Source organism: Heptranchias perlo, chromosome 15 (genome assembly GCF_035084215.1).
Source record: "Heptranchias perlo isolate sHepPer1 chromosome 15, sHepPer1.hap1, whole genome shotgun sequence".
Classification (NCBI taxonomy): domain Eukaryota; kingdom Metazoa; phylum Chordata; class Chondrichthyes; order Hexanchiformes; family Hexanchidae; genus Heptranchias; species Heptranchias perlo.
In genome coordinates this window covers 25,955,904-25,973,371 of record NC_090339.1, presented here as the reverse complement: position 1 = coordinate 25,973,371, position 17,468 = coordinate 25,955,904, and the positions used below count along the sequence as shown (strand labels likewise).

At 42.5% G+C, this 17,468-nt stretch overlaps 1 protein-coding gene across 2 annotated transcripts in view; it reads right to left on the bottom strand.

The window, feature by feature from the left end:
- Nucleotides 1–17,468, bottom strand: part of mpp1 (MAGUK p55 scaffold protein 1) — a 52,729-nt gene that overhangs the window by 23,589 nt on the left and 11,672 nt on the right. Inside the window, exons 2-3 of one of the 2 annotated variants that reach the window (XM_067996949.1) lie at nucleotides 4,872–4,946; nucleotides 1,030–1,188 (exon numbers count right to left, since the gene is read on the bottom strand). In XM_067996949.1, the coding sequence (XP_067853050.1) occupies nucleotides 1,030–1,188; nucleotides 4,872–4,946 (234 nt within the window). The remainder of the gene's footprint in view (nucleotides 1–1,029; nucleotides 1,189–4,871; nucleotides 4,947–17,468) is intronic. The other variant, XM_067996950.1, reaches the window with a different exon arrangement.

The following is a 17,468-nucleotide window of genomic DNA, read 5'->3' as shown; positions in this document are numbered from 1 at the left end:
GGAAGCCCTTTGGTCTGCCCGAAACCTGCTGGTCTTCCAGCTGAAGGAGCTGTCCACGACCGAGTGTTGCCGACTGGCACACTCCAAAGTCCAGCAGTACGTGCTGCGGGACGCACTGAAGCGAGGTACGACCAATGCAAAGGCTCTATGGGGAAAGGCCACCGTGTAAGGCCACCCCACCTTGCATTTTACACCATGAGTCATTAGAAATACTGAGTTTGAACTGTAATAATGAGATCGCTTTGTGTACGATCTGTGGTGTTCTTGGTTTGAGATGTACTGGTTTGCAATTGTGATATTTACTTTGATCTGTGTGTACCTTTAAATTCTATGAAATAAAGTATATTTTGAAATTTAAAAAAGTACATCAGATGGTGTGGGTAGGGATGCCAGGCTGCAGGAGATTGCAAAGATGGGGAGGCGTGAGCCTGTGGAGGGATTTGAAGACAAGGACAAGGATTTAGAATTTGATGTGCTGGGTAACGTAGATCCAATGGAGTTTGGCAAGGAGAGGAATAGTGGAATGGAATGTGGATGTCAAATTCTGAATGAGTTGGAATTTATAGAAAGAAAGAAATAGGAAAAATTGAACCTGGAGGTGATAAAGACATGGATGTCATTTTCAGCAGAAGTGGGGATGAGGTAGGAGCAGGGAAGGATGATATTTCAGCAATGGAAGTAGATAGTCATAGTGATAGACTGGATGTGAGGTGGGAAGCTCAGCCCTTGGTCAAGCAAGACACTGAGGTTGTGCAGGTGAAGCAGGAAGGGGATGGAATTAGGTCCTAATGCATGGAATTTCTGGCGAGGCCCAAACAAGTTGGTTTTGATTTTGCCAACGCTAAGCTGCAAAAAGTCTGGCTTGTACATAATGATGGAATCCAGGAAGTCTGACAGCACAGTGACAGTTGTGGGGTAAGGATTGTTCCCCTTTAGATGGGGAACTCTGTATTAAAGTCTGGCTGATTATTTGAAACTTATCCTGGAAGGGCAGTAAGAATTCTTTTCCTGCCCAGAAAGTTGACATACCATGGGTTCACTTGTTCCTTTCTGGAATGTAATCAGTCGGATCTTCTTTACGTTCTGTGTCTCATGTTCTTTACTGTTACCGTTCATGTAAGGCGAGGAGTTGGTACTGCCATTGCTGTATACTTCCTGGGCAGCACCATCGTACGTCAACATGTAACCCTAGAAATAAAATATAACACGTTAGGTATAAACAACACTAGAAACAGATTCTCACACAGGCAAGGGTGCATTTTTTTTCCAGCAAATTCCTGCAAGTCAAAGGGCCTAAAATATGAACTCCCTTTTCCCTGAAGTTAAATCCCACTTAAAAATAATAGGGGATTTCTTTTTTTCTATTTTCTTTTAATTTTTTCTCCTTAATTTTCCATACTGTGTAGGCCTCCCTATCCCCAGTGTATTTTGGGCAGCTCTCATTTGTCTAGAATATTAGAGCTGTAAGATTATCCAGTGGGGGTTTGAATTATCACCTGAATATATTGATCCATCCATTTATCTATGAAAGACAGGGATGTTTATAGATTTGAATGGAGCCATCAACAGATTTGTGCAATGAGGTGACAAATTTATTAACAGGTCAAAAGCAGCCATATCATCAAATTGGGCTGTGTGAAAGACTCCACTTTGCAAAATACCTTTGCATTTTGCACTGTGCAACATCTCTGAGCATTGCCCTGTGCAGCATTTCTGTATATTATCTTTATTCAATAGGTCTGTTGCCATGAAGCATGGTTCATTGGAGAAACCTTTTAATTCTTAAATATCATTTTTGATCTAAAAAATAACAGAAAAGGTCCTGCAGAACCTGAATGAATTGCAAACAATGTTCCAACTTTGAGTTTTGATTTACTCAGTTCGCCAGCCACTCACCACTTCTTTACCCAGTATTACATGCTCAATCACCAACAAGAAGCCCTGCTCATCACAGGACATTTTACATTTGGTTGTAAGCCTGGGGCAACTTTTCAGGTGTGACCAATAAAGAGGGCCCAGCCTGATTTTAATTTTCAGATGAGATGAGGTCCAATCTACAATGGTCATTTGCAGTGATTCAGAGGAGTCGATCCTAGTTCTGGAAATTCCTCTGGAAAATCAGCCAGGTAGAACTGTAGGAATCCTTCCCCCTTCCCCATAAGTCATCTCTGTGAGGTAAGCTTGGTTTCAGACATACTTGCCAAGGCCTGATACAATTTTGAGGCCATTGTTTGATAGCGTGATAATTACAGAAAAGAGCCAGTTCAAGAGACATCATTGCCTACAAACATTAGTGAGGATATTAGTAGACAAAAATTGAATGCTTTCATGTGACATTCATCTGTCCACTATTTTAACACGGGCATTAACTCATTTATTTTAAATAGGTTAGTGCCTCCACTAAAATAGCAGGCAAAGGAATATCAATAACTTGTTAAGTGTCTGTCTGCTAATATCACACCATTAATTTTTAAGTTCATATGAAAGAAATTCTCAAAGTACTGCATACAGTATCATTGTACTAAATACTGAGTATATGCTCTAATATGGCAGCTTTACTGCAGATTTTGAGTTACCGAAACAATTAAAGTATTTCAGAGCCAACGGGGCTTCAGTTCAGGTTTACATGTCAGGCATCACTCTACCATCAGGAAGTAATCTCACCCTGCTTAGGCTTTAGACTAGTGCAAAGCAGACCTTTGGAAACTTTGCTCTAGGAAAAAGTCCATCTTATTTTCCATTAAATTTTCTTTAGCAGTCTATGACATAACAAGTGTTCACCAAATTGACCCGTCAAGCCAGCCCAACGGTGGAAGGCCAGTGTTACCAATCACTATACTATCCAGTCCCTCAACCCCATCATCTAATAGTGCAGTCACTGAAATCAGAGTCTCATGCAGTCCCATGCAGATCATCATTACCATGTGAATACAACAGAGTGGCTTGTTACTCGGACCATCACTAACTGAAACCCCAGATTTGAAGTGGTGATCCAATATGGACAGTCCAACACCTTGTATACAATCAGAATGAGCTTTAAGATTTAAACTGAATATTCCAGTGAAGAAACTTTAGCACCCTCCCACAGATATCAGAAAACAGATGTTACAAAAGCAGCTATTTTTCCTCTTTTTATCTCGTTTTATATCTTGCTGGGGTTAATTTGTGGATGTTGACCACTTCCATGTAGCCATGTTTCATGTGTGATCCTAGACACTGTGTCAGCAGGTTACTCCACCTTGGGAGACACGATGATTGAGTCTGAACTACCCCCTCATATGCAAAAGCACACATGCACTTTCCAGCAGGGGTCATTGAATAGCTGATTGACGACCTCCCCGCCCCCCCCAACCCAGAGGCACTGAGGCCAAATGTAGCACTGCCGCCCCAGTTGAGATTAACTAACTTCGAATTGAACCTGAGACCTTTCTGGTTTTCTGGCTCAGTTCCACACTTGGCAGTGCATTTACCCAATAAACCAGTGGGTATTTTTAAGAGGCGCTGGGAAAAGCTCCTACTGCAGGTGTTGGTGGAAATAATTTGGCAAAATATTAAAATTAAAATCAAGTATGCTTCAGAGTTTTGTGTTTATGATGAGGAAGATGTTACTTTCCTTGGGCATTGCGAGCAGTCACCCTCAAACGAGGTCTGATTATCAAGCCACCACTGCAAAGTGTGATTCAAATTTCTTTTCTGAATTTGTGTCTCATTATCAATGATATTGCAAGTTGTTCATAATCAAACTTCATTAGAGTGTAAGAATAATTCTTATTTGGGTTTGATAGCGGGGCATTTGCTGCCTGTGGTTTACATGACAGTTTGCAGCCTGCTTCAGCAAGCGAGTGAAAGAAGCCCTCACACAATCCAGACCGAGGGTTTGAAATTGCCGCTGCATTAACAGGCAAATCTATCCAGGCTAATTTAAAGAGATTTAAAGTGGTGTTCCAGCAGCTTGAGTAGCTGTGCGTCTTGTTCCCAAAAAAATTTGGCAGTCAGAGTCAGCAGGACTTTCACCTGAACCCACCTTGAGTGATTTTCATCAATTCAGTGCCATACGTAACCAGAATGCATGAAGGGTTTTGTCTTTTCCCTCCCTTCCTGAAGACACTGACTTATGCTAGAACACAGTTCCACAGGCTCTGATACCTAGCCCAAGTGTCCTTCTTCATGTACAAGCCTGGACAGTAAGTGCCAGCAGGCAATTTTTTCCATGGATGGCATCACAGCTGACTCCAGTCCTCACCTGACATACACACATACTTTTCAGCAAAAGTCACTGAATAGTGACCAGGAGTAGGCACCATGGGGTTAATTTAACCTAACCCACCTGACAGGAAACTGACAGGATCAGATTGGCTGCCCGTTTTACACCCCGATTGATTTTACTTTCCATTGAAATAAAATCAGGCGGGGTGTAAAATGTGTGGCTGATCCAATCCCGTCAGCTTCCCGCCAGGTGGGTTAGGTTAAAATTGCCACCCATGGATGATTTTACCCTCAACCCAAGGGTACCAAAGTCAATTGTAGCACCCCAAACTGCTGCCCCCGCTGAGATCAACTAACTCAGCATAGACGAGAAATTGTCTGTGGCCATTTTTGCTTGTATGAGTCAGTTCAATACTGCGCAGTGCTTTTACCACTGAGCTCCCAAAGTATTCTTTTTCATATTAGATGTTTCAAATGAATCTCATCCCTTTCCTTGTAAATACACAAACTGTAACCTGATGAAAGTGTGATTGGAGCAGTTCTCAGGAGCTTGTGAAACTACAAACCAGAGCTGCGTGGAGTGGAGTTTGAACAATTCATAGTGTCAGGTACTGTCAGGTAAACCACAGATGATTTGTAAAAAGGCTTCAGTGAAATGTAAAAACCTCTTTATTGTGCACTCCATTACTCAGGAAATGGCTGATGTTTGAGGTCACAATTGTGTTGATCTTCTCAAATAACTGAAAAGCAACCAAAAAGATGTCATCCATTAAAAAAACATCACTTTGCTACATTCACACATGTGCTCCTTACATTCCATACTGATTGTTCAGCTGCTGTACATCTCACTCTGACATACACCGAAAATAGACAAACAACTTTAGTACCCAGACAGCAACTCATGGACCAATGCAACACCTGCGGTGGGACACAATGCATCACCGAACTGCAAAGAACCTCAGCAACAGTTTGAACCTGACTCTATTGCTGGAGTCTGTTGGGTACCACCACTAAAGTGAAATAAAACCAACAAAACACTAACATACTTACACAGAAAATAGTGTTTATAAAATGAGAGGGCTGAAGTTTCTCAGACCTTCAACTACGCGAATAACACACCATGTGGGTTCCAGTGCAGTATTATTTTGACTCACAGATGCAACATTCACAACTTTAATCTGTTGGGTTCATTCATTTTATGAATATGGTTTCAAAGCAGTGCCTTGTCTGGTGCCCTCAGTATATACTAATGCATGGTTTCTTCATGGCTGTGGTTGACAATGCTCAGATGCAGCTTTATGGTGACATGTTTGCTTCTGAATCCACTAAGGATGCCATTTATTAAAGTCACATTGATTATGTGAGGTATTAAGTAGATCCACAGATTCAAGACGGCACAAAATTTTTAATGGAGCTTATTTATCGGCTGTCCAAAATACCTCACGCTCCTCCCTGATATACCTGCACCTCTCACTGTAATACCCTCTGGTAAAGAGTCATAGAATCATTACAGCACAGAAGGAGGCCATTCGGCCCAGGCATACCCCATACTGATCCCTTTAACATCCCCTGATACACCCACATCTCACTGTAATACCCTTTGATATACCCAAACCTCTCTGTAACAATCTCTGACATATCCCAACTTCCTCCCTGTAATACTCTCTGATATTCTGATATACACGCACTTCTCACTCTCACAATTATCTCAACCTCTCGTATTCTAAAACATCAAACACTCCTTAGTTTAATACTGTCCAATGTACCTCGCACCTTCAATGTATTGTGCCCCATACCCCCTGCCCTTCACTATAATGGTCTCCAAACACCCGGTCCCTCACTGTAACGTTCTTCATTCCCTCTGTTAACATTCTGCATACTCCCTGCCCCTCACTGTAACACTCTGTATACCCCTTTCCCATCACTAACATTCTGCATCCCCTTCCCTCACTGTAACATTCTCCATACCCCTGCCCCTCACTGTAACATTTTTGATACCCTGCCCCTCACTGTAACATTCAGGAAAACATTCAGTGTTGTTAAGTGACTCCTGTGGAAAAGGATGTGGACAATGGGTGAGGACAGGATTGGGTTCAACTGTGATGCTCTCCATGGTCAAAATGGTGCAATATTCACTGTTTAGGGTTGCACATAAAGAATGCCCACTTGGCACAGTACAGGAGGGCTGCTAATATCTGTAGAGCCATACCGTACCATTTTGTTTCAATAATGAATGCTGAAGGCATCATTTACAATATTAGGAGTAATTTTCTAAGTATGCATTGTCGGTGGGCAGCCTCATCCGCTGATAGGGCATATTAGAAAATTGTGCGCGCACAGTTTTATGATCTTCATTAGCAGCAGGTGAGGTCCTCTACTACCAATGAGGATTTGATAAAATTCCCCACAGTGTGACATTTTAGGCATCTTACCTTCGAAATGACATTGATGTACTGGAGAAGGTTCGGGGCAGAGTGTCAAAGTTAATTGCGAGGCTTTGTGGGCACTAATTCCTCCGGTGAGAGAACAAGGGGGCATAATCTTAAAATTAGAGCTAGGCCATTTATAAATGAAATCAGGAAACACTTTTCACACAAAGAGTAGTGGAAATCTGGAACTCTCTCCGCCAAAAGGCTGTGGATGCTGGGTCAATTTAAATTTTCAAGACTGAGACAGGACTTTTATTAGATAAGGATCAAAGGCAAATGGAGTTGAGCTACAGAATGGCGAAACAGGCTCGAGGGGTTTCAATGGCCTACTTCTGTTCCTATGTTCTTATGAGTCAACTCCTTCAAGTGAGAGGGTAAAAACTTGGTGGTGGGAGAGGGGTAGGAAAGCAATCAGACTAGCCATGCTGTGAGGTTGCTGACAGAACAAATAACTCTGCTAACACAGAAACCAGCCTTTAAATATTATACCCTGTGCATGGGAAAGTTGTGATATCAGAATCTACAGATTGTTAAAACAAACTCCACCCTATCAAATCAACACATTTATCTGTCAAAATTAATCAGAATAAAAATTGCAAGTTTGCTGTATCAAATGAGGGAAGATAAACCAAAGGTTGTGGTATGGTACAATATTACTGTCTGCAGCTTCTCAGCAGTCATTCTACAGACGCATGACTGCATTACACAATAATCTGGCCTGGAAGTCTAGGATGACACATGGTTTAAAGGTTTACTGCAGTATTAAAGGGCAAGCAACCTAATCAGCACTCTGCCTGCAGGGAGGAAAGGAAAACTCTACTGAGAGAGGCAGAGTCCAGAGGGGACTTAGTTGCTTTTGATGGCAACAACACAGATTGTTTACCAGAAATAACTAATAGTATAAACCCTAGGCACACAATTTCAAACAATCTCCAGTTACTCCCAAGTTATAACAACACCTTGAACAGTTGGATGGATATTCAGTGTTATCAATGGTCTCCTTTAACCCCGATTGTCCCTTAGGGGAAAGTCAGCCCGGCTTCCCACCCACTGTCATCCAATAACATCTGCTGGGAAGTGCATGCTTGGACATTGTGTGCATGAAACAAGATTGTTGGCCGCAATGCCTTCTACAGTTGAATATGATGCCCATTCTCACTGTCAATATCTGGAGAATGGTCATTTGGGTAAGAAATTGGAGGGCTGCAAGTGTCTATAGAACTATACTGCAGAATGGACAAGAGGAGACAAAGCCAGGAAAAAGGAGACAGAACCAGGAAAAAAGGCAGAGACAAATAGCTTTTGCCATCCAGAGAGTAGTTTCTTTAACTGTAATCTTGTATGCTAAAGTGTATTATAAACTTTCCATTCCCAGTTATTTTATGCAGTAAACAACATAATTTTCCCTGGTCACAATGGCAATTACTGGCACTGTTGTGACTATTACTCAGTCAAGTGATGTCGGGAATCATGAAGAGAATCTTTGAGCCCTGTGATGATCTGAACATAATTATATGTCTTGCTTTCTAAAATCTCCGAAGCCAATGTATGATTTTCTGTGTTCTCTCAAAGTGGTGTGTGCAAACCATCTGTGGCCTGGCCACCCCCAAACCCTGGCTACACACCCCATGCCATAGCCAGTCTTCTGGTGCCATAGCCATGCTCCCCATGTCCTGGCCATATTCCCCATATCCTGACACACACTCTGTGCCTGGTCACTCTCATGCTGCCCTGGCCACTCTATCTGTGCTCTGGCCACACTTTCTGTGCCTTGGCCACTCTATCTGTGCTCTGACACACACCCAGTGTCCTGGCCACACATCCCATATCCTGGCATCTCTCCCTATGGCCTGGCCACACTCCCTGTGCTTTTGCCAGATCCCCATGTCATGTCCAAGGCATACATTAGTCTTCTGCCAGTGTTTTGCTTATTACCACACAAAAATCTTGTTCATCAGCACACAATCACCTGACACTTTCTAATATTAGATTGAATCAGTTACTGGATCTGGAATTATTCTCCATTTCACATCAACAAGCTTAAGGTAATTGGCAAAAAAGCCAAGGGGACATGAGGAGAATCTTTTTTACTCAGCAAGTTGTTATGATCTGGAATGCATTACCTGAAAGGGTGGTGGAAGCGAATTCAATAGTAACTTTCAAAAGGGAAGTGGATAAATATTTAAAAAGGAAAAATTTGCGGTGCTACGGGGAAAGAGCAAGGGACTGGGACTAATTGGATAGTTCTGTCAAAAAGCAGGCACAGGCACCATGGGCCAAATGGCCTCCTTCAGTGCTATATGATTCTAAGCATCTCAGGTCATGGATTTGTGAAAACTATCAAAATACATTAAGCTAATTTGGAGCATAAACATAATGGGGGTGATTTTAAACCTCAAAAACTGGTGGTTGGAGGTGGGTGGGAGTTGAAAATTGTTGTTTTTTGGGTCGCGACTGCAACCCGGCTTTATTTCTGGGTTTAACATTGGCGCAGAAAAGTACAGGCTTCCCACTGGGAATGCCGAGTCCAAAAATTTTGCGGTTGCGACCCAAAAAAACAACTATTTTCAACTCCTACTCGTCCCCAACCCACCCGTTTTTGGGACTTAAAAGCACCCCCAATAATACTAAAATTGAAACTTTAGGTGATTTGAACGTTCATTCTGACATATATCGTAAATGGATTGTGGCCCTGATTTTTGGGGCCTGTGCCCCTGATTTTGTAGGATGAGCTGTGACTCCTTATTTTTTAAATTTATTCTCGGGATATGGGCATCACTAACAAGGCCAGCATTTATTGCCCATCCCTAGTTGTCCTTGAGAAGGTGATGGTGGGCCTTCTTCTTGAACCACTGCAGTCCATGTGGTGAAGGTTCTCCCACAGTGTTGTTAGGTAAGGAGATCGAGGATTTTGACCCAGCAACGATGAAGGAACAGCGATATATGTCCAAGTTGGGATGGTGTGTTACTTGGAGGGGAACTTGGAGGTGGTGTTGTTCCCATACACCTGCTGCCCTTGTCCTTCCAGTTGGTGGAGGTCGTGGGTTTGGGAGGTGCTGTCGAAGAAGCCTTGGCGAGTTGCTGCAGTGCATCCTGTGGATAGTACACACTGCAGCCACAATATGCCACGATGGTGGAGGGAGTGAATGTTTAATCCATGATCATGTGAACCGCAGCCAGTTGGATGAGGCACCAGGGAGCTGCAGTACCTGTGAGGCTGAATTCCAGCATCAGTCACTGCCTTTCGGGAGGAATATTTCCTCTGTTTTCCATTTGTAGCAAAATTGTAATAGCAATATAACAAGAGTACAATGACATATTTATAATTTCACTGCAAATAGTGAGCATGTGAAATCTTCCCCTCAGAAGAGAAGGAAAGAAATTTGGAAAGCAAAATTGGAAAGAAAATTGTCGATTGCAATTCCTGACACAGTCTCTCATTTCCTTTCTTATTTGAAATATTATTGAAAGATTTCAGCATGGTGCCTGTTAATTTCTAGGTGGGGACTCTGAAGCTTCTTCCCCTAAGGGAGTTAAGCATTCCACAATGCAAAGCAGTATTAGTCTAGATTTGGCATGTGTGTACATTGAGAAGAATAGGATCGGGTGTAGCTGTGATGAATAGCTTGCCAGCACTGACAGTATAAACTCAAACGTGAAGAATGGCCACTTAAAAGGAGACACCAGAGCACTGGTAGTTACTAGTTTGCAGATGATACAAAAATTGGCTGTGTGGTGAATAGTGAGGAGATTTGCGAGGATATTGCCGGGACTGGAGAATTATAGCTATGAGGAAAGATTGGACAGGCTGGGGTTGTTTTCTTTGAAACAGAGGAGACTAAGGGGACCTTTAATTGAGGTGTATAAAATTATGAAGAGCCTAGATAGAGTGGATAGGAAAGACCTATTTCGCTTAGCAGAGAGGTCAATAAGCAAGGGGAATAGATTTAAAGTAATTGGTAGAAAGATTAGAGGGGAGTTGAGGAGAATTTTTTTCACCCAGAGGGTGGTGGGGGTCTGGAACTCACTGCCTGAAAGGGTGGTAGAGGCAGAAACCCTCATCACATTTAAAAAGTACTTGAATATGCACTTGAAGTGCTGTAACCTACAAGGCTACGAACCAAGAGCTGGAAAGTGGGATTAGGCTGGATAGCTCGTTTTCTTCCGGCACAGACACGACGGGCCGAATGGCCTCCTTCTGTGCCATAATTTTCTATGATTCTATGATTCAATCATAATACAGCAAGACTCACCTGCCAAAGAATGAAAAATTGGGAAAAAACCATGAAAATCATCAGTAATAACCCTCATTAAAGAAGTTATATGCCACATTTGCTTTTAGTTCTAATGGGTCCACCTCTCACCAGTGAACAGCAACCCTCCCTTCTCTCCTAGACTACTTGTGAACAGGGTTTGGGCTATGTGGATGGCAACGTGCCTTTCTAGTCCTGGTAAGGTAGCAACATCGATTCTTGGCTCAAAACTTTAAAAATAAATATTTTGGGTATTCTGTTTTTGTGTTCCCCAAGATGAGTAAGGATATTTATACTCTGCAAGGGAACAATGCTATTTTGAACCCCCAGCATCATGCATTCTCAGTTGGGGAGCACATGTGTCCCTCTGCTCTGCCCCAATTACATGCACTATCCTCCCTCTTAGAAGAGCATCTCCTACAACACCAGTGCAATTTTGTTTTTCATTTCCTAAATCAGCCTCCTATCTCAGAAGTTGCCAATTTAGTGCCCAGTTGTAGCAAATAAGAGCAGTTATATCATTTGGGGCCATGCCCAATAGAACCAGGTTGAAACTCTTTATAGCCATTTTCCATAGAACAGTTGGTAAGGAAAATTCCTGTCAGGTTGGGTTCGAATTGAATCCAGGCCCCAAAAGTAAAGGCCACCATACTAAAGTTACCCACTCCCTTTTTAAATGAAATATCTAAACTACTCAATCTTACCATCAGTATCAACCGAATACATAATTTTTCAGGATTGTATTGACTGAGATTAAAACACAAAATTGTACAACTTGTATCAGTGAAATCAGCAAAGATTTTATAACCATCCTCTGACTCCAACAGCATTTAACACAATTACAAACAAGCTACCAAGCTATTACTTACTGTTGGATGCAAGATTTACTTCAGAGCTAGTGACACAAATTCTGTTTAGATCATTGTGCTTTCACCATTGTCCTTTCCATGTAATGTTTGCCTTACTAACTGGGCGGCCAAATTACTTAAGGGTCAATGGGATAGAACCATCTGGGATTTCCACATAACATAGCAGAACCGTTCAGCCTGCAATTAACCGCAAAGTTAGGCTCCTGTATTCACTTTTTGTTTACGCAAGATAAGAAAGAACTCTTCCAATCAATGCCTTAGTGTGTACAGAAATATACTGGAAGAATAGGCTGCATTAACATTAGATTAATGAATGACTTTAGTAATTTAGCATTGATTCGCTATTCTGGATTTTAGAAATATTGTAGATGCTCTTCTTTCCTCCTTTATTTTAAAATGCAATGAACTTTCTGATTAACACTTGCTACTCCAGTTTTGGTTTTGATGTTCATTTATGATATAATTCCTTCATGTAGGTTCAAATACCGAAACCACCATCAGCCTACATGAAATGGCCCTTATGATAACATGTGGTACAAACGCAAATAACAGAAAAGCTTGAGGGACAGCCATAAAAGTATCATTCACTGCATTTTAGAATAATTTAATGCAAAAATACCAACCTATAATGTCATCTATTGTCAAAGTGCAGCTTCAGTGAATCCTGTAGATCAGACATACTGCAGCTAGAGTGTGGTGATGGCAAAGCGGATGGATATTGAGTCCTTTGGCAGGGGCACCAATCAAGCAAACTGCTCTGCCCTGGATGGAGTTAAACTTCTTGAGTGTCGTTGCAGCAGCACCCATCCAGATAAATGGTGAATATTCTATAACACTCCTGATTTGAGTCTTGTGAATGTTGGAAAGGCTTTGAGGAGCCAGGAAATGAGTCAGTCGTTGCAGAATACCCAGCCTCTGCTCTGCTCTTCTAGCCATGGTGTTGATATGACTGGTCTAGTTAAGCTTTTGGCTACTGGTGAATTGCACGATGTTGATAATGGGGAACAAAGCAATATAGTGTCATTAAAGTCAGAGGAAGGTGATTGGTCTTTCTCTTGTTGGAGATGGTCATTACTTGGCTCATGAATGGTACAAATGTTACCTACTAGTTGTCAGCCCACAGATGGGTATTGTCTAAATCCTCCTGTAATCCAGCATGGATATTTCATTATCGGAGGTGTTGTGAATGGAGCTGAACACTGCGGAATTATCACCAAAAAGCCCAAAAGGTGATGGTGAAGCGAAGAAGAGATAGTTCAAAGTGGAAGTGAATGAAAAGCAATATTTCACAGGAAAATAAACTAAATTGCAGAATGAGATCCCAAGACACATAAAAATTCTAAAATGTAATGCTTTAAAAGAAATAAATCTAACTTATTCAGTAACCTGGAAGCAGTGGCCTTGACCTTAGGCCTTTATGCAGGATTGTTTTTCAGTTAAATGTTGTACATACAGCCAGCCAATGGGAGGGAACACCCCATAATAATGTCAATCAATCTGACTGAAGGAAACCAACACCACAGACTGAAGAAAAGCTTAGCCCCCCTTTCTACAGATGAAACAGATATTCTGCAGCAGTTTGTCTGCTGTACAATATTGATTGTTGTGCTTAGGCTCACATATGGAGTTGCTAAGAGGTGCTGAGGTCCTTTTACGTTGAGTGTTATTGAGCTGGAACAATGCTAAGTACACATCCAGTTGCTGACTCCACATCAGGGCCCTTATCTCACTGTTGTAAATACCTTAGTAGCTGCTGACTACAAGATTACTTTTGAGAAACTAGCCAATGGTTAGGATGGTACTTCATAGCAGTACAAAGTTCAGAGCACCCAGCCTAATTGAATTATTGTAAGACTTCACAGGTCAGCGCATTTTGACTCCAAATAGCAAAGTTCACCTCAGACTTGATCATGTTGCCTGATAAAAATGAATAAGCATTTTAATTAGGTATACTGAAAGGCAAGATGCAGTCACAGCACAAAACAGAGACCTATCATATCTGAACTATGCACTAAATGAACTGCAACCTGGAGAGCAGTAAATTGACAGGGTTTGAGATAAAGGAACTCCAGAACTGCAGCAAATCTGACTGCATGCTACACTCAGATGAAGGCCCCATGGTTCCTCAAAGAACAATAGTCAAAACATTGTAAATTCTCATCATAGTGGCGTCTGTGTCCTTTGTTTTAATTATTTTTAGATTTACTCGCTTTTCCAGTTTTCTCTCCTTTTCTGAAGGTAGCAACTGGTGCTGGTCTACAAGTGTTGGTAACTCTCCAGTACTTTGTCCAAGTGGCCTTCTTCATGCGTGCACTTAAAGGGCAAGTGTTAGCAGGGTATTCAACTGTGGGGGGCGTTACAGCCGAGTCCAATCGTGTCTTCACCCCTTGTCCACACACATTCCCTTTCCATCCATTAGCAATGAACAGCAAGAATCCTAACTGATTTTCCCCTCCATAACCACAGGGACACTGTGGCCAACTGCTTTGCCTGCTCCACTGCCTGCCCAGAAATGATCAGATTACTCAGCATAAACAGATCAGCACATTATGTCTCCAAACAACAAAGTTCACCTCAGAATTGATCATGTTACACAACTTCAAATGCCATTTGCGACACTGAATGAGATACAGGCAATTCAGCTATTCAATTGTGACTTGGCTGATTGTAGTTTGCCACCAGTGAAATAGACAACAGAAACAGTAGGTCCCCAGCGATTTAAAAACCATGTCTGAACTTCAATAGATATGGAGCTAGTTTGAAAAGTACTGATCCATTATTTGTAATGTGTAATGAATGTAAGACTAGAGAGTATCTTCATTGATAACCAGTAAATTAACTGAAAACCTGGCTTTCTGGACAGAATTATAATGTACTCACTGAAACCCATGTAGAAGTAGTGGATTAGCACACAGACTATTAATCAGGCCATTTATAGATAGGGACTGAATAACACTTGGGCTGGTAGATTGCAGATCGGTGGACTGACATACCAATGAAGAGACACATAGATGTGAAGATTTTTTATTATTGAGAAACCAAGGTGAACATCCAAAACCCACAGTACAGGACACCACCAAAGTTGAAAAGAGTAAAAGAGAAGAAAAGGTAAATCAGGAAGCAGTGATTAGTTGATGCTAAACTTGAGTTTTAAAAGCTTGAAATTTACAGGGAAGCCTGAGGGAGGTAAGGAATTCCACAGTTTTGAAGTACTGAGAAAGAATAAACTAGAGTAGGAAACTGTGTAATGAGTCTTCAGTTGGGATGCAGAGAGGAAAAAGAATGTACAGTAGCCTAGTAGTTATGGTACTGGACTTGCAACCCAGAGATTATGAGTTCATAATCCCACCATGGCAAGTTATGAAATTGAATTCAATAAATCTTGTCATTTTTGGGCTAGCAGCAGAAAATGATCATGAAAGTTTCTGGATTATCATAAAAACCTAAGGGAGCCTGCCACCTCCACCCTGTTTGGCCTACATGTGATTCCAGTCCCAAAATATGTCTTTGGCATTAAATGCCCCCTGAGATGACCCCACTACCCTCTCAGTGCACCTAGGGACGGACAATAAATATGGTTCACAACCTAAGAACAAATTTTTGAAAATGTGTGTGGGGCGGCATATTTGTGGTTTGAAAGGAATTATAGAAGAGCACTGACCCAAGTAATATCGTTAAAAGAGGGGAGACAATAAAGGTGGCAACAGAGAGTGGTTTCAGATAACAAGTGATAAGCTTTTTCGTGTATTCTGTCCAGGAGTGAGAGAGGGGTATTAATAGACCCACCCAGAGATGGGATCAGTAATCAAGCCTTGGATGAAATTGGGTTTTTAGAGAGTTGAGAGTTGCTGAGCAAAACAAAGTGTTTGGCATGGAAGAAGAAACTGAGCTTCTTCAAGGCACATTTTAACAATGGAGGAGAAATAAAGGCACTCGATATTAACCCCTCCACGACGGGTGGGAGAGGGGTTAAAGACTTATTTATGAGGAACGCGTCCCCAAAAGCACGCACGTGCCTGCCGCCTTTATTACGACGACAGATATCGGGGCGTCCGAGCGTCCCATGGAGAGATGGGGCACTTAATTAACATATTTAAATCGGGCTCCCACAGTGCAATTGGGATTTAAAATTCACTGCTGATGGACGGGTTTCCCAGGGGTCGGGTAACCTGGAGCTGCTGGCTGCACCAGGTAAGTGCCTTTCTCAGCACTCCTTGTGGGTCAGGAGGAGCAGGAGTGCTCCCCCCTGCCCCTCAAGGAAGCCTTTGGCCTCTACCTAGCCAATTGCTGCTTCTCTCCCCCCCCAGTCCCATTTGCCAACCTCCCCCTCTGAGCCCTGTTTGCCGACCTCCCCCCGAGCCCTGTTTGCCGACCTCCCCCCGAGCCCTGTTTGCCGACCTCCCCCTGAGCCCTGTTTGCCGACCTCCCCCCGAGCCCTGTTTGCCGACCTCCCCCCGAGCCCTGTTTGCCGACCTCCCCCCGAGCCCTGTTTGCTGACCGCCCCCACCACAGCCATGTTTGTCAACCTCCCCCCTCCCCAAGCCCCATTTGCCGACCCTCCCCCTCCCAATTGGCGGGGACCAACCCCAAGAATCCCCAGCTGCTGGTTTTCACTCCAGGCCGCTGGCTAGGCTGTCAATTTGATCTGCTGCTGGGCTAGAAATGGAGCAAAAAAATATTAATGAGGTTCTGCCATTGAGTTCGGCAGACCTCCACGTCCCCGGCCTTGCCAGGTTCTTTGGCCATTTTCGGCTTCCCCGTATACTCCCCGCCTCTTTGTAAATATCTGGGTCAAAAAGTTTTTTAAAAAGACGTGGAGATTTACTACACATGCCTGTAGAAAAACCATTTTGACCATTCATAGCCTGGCTCATATACATATCCTCAGACAGAGGCCTATTGACCACTAACAGATGGGCTGACTGATTAACATTGTATTACCAGAAATAAGGGACAATTGACCATTTCATAACAACAAGAGCTATGGAACAAGAGAGGGCTTCTTGCATCAATCTCATTCAGCGCACAGACCATGTATAATTTGCTGTATCGCAGACTGTTTCCAATTTATTAAATACAACAACAACATATATTTATATAGTGCCTTTAACATAGCAAAACGTCTCAAGGTGCTTCATAGAAACGTAATCAGACAAAAAAGTTACACTGAGCCAAAGAAGCAGACGTTAGGACAAGTGACCAAAAGTTTGGTAAAAGTTTAAGGAGCATCTTAAAGGAGGAGTGAGAGGTAGAGAGGCAGAGAAGTTTAGGGAGGGAGTACCAGAGCTTAAGGCCTAGGCAGCTGAAAAAAGAAGGCATGGCCGCCAATGGTGGGGCAAAGGAAGTGGGGGATGCACAAGAGGCCAGAGTTGGTGGAACGCAGAGTTCTTGAAGGGTTGTAGGGCTGAAGGATGTTACAGAGATAAGGTGGAACAAAGGATGTGAGTAACCATAGGTAAAACTTCGAAGAACAGAAAACTTTGTGAAATTTGTCCTGGACTCATGAATTGAATTGAACTTCTCATGGCCCCAACAGAATTTATGTTTCTCTTCCAATTTATCCCTATATGCTCCTCTCCTTAAAGCACTGGGGTATAATACATGAGGAACTTATCTCACTACAGAGGAGCTGTGACAATGAGCGCCAGAAAGCTATCTGACTGTGGAGGACATCACAGCCCTATTCTCACCCAATGACCACACACATGTAT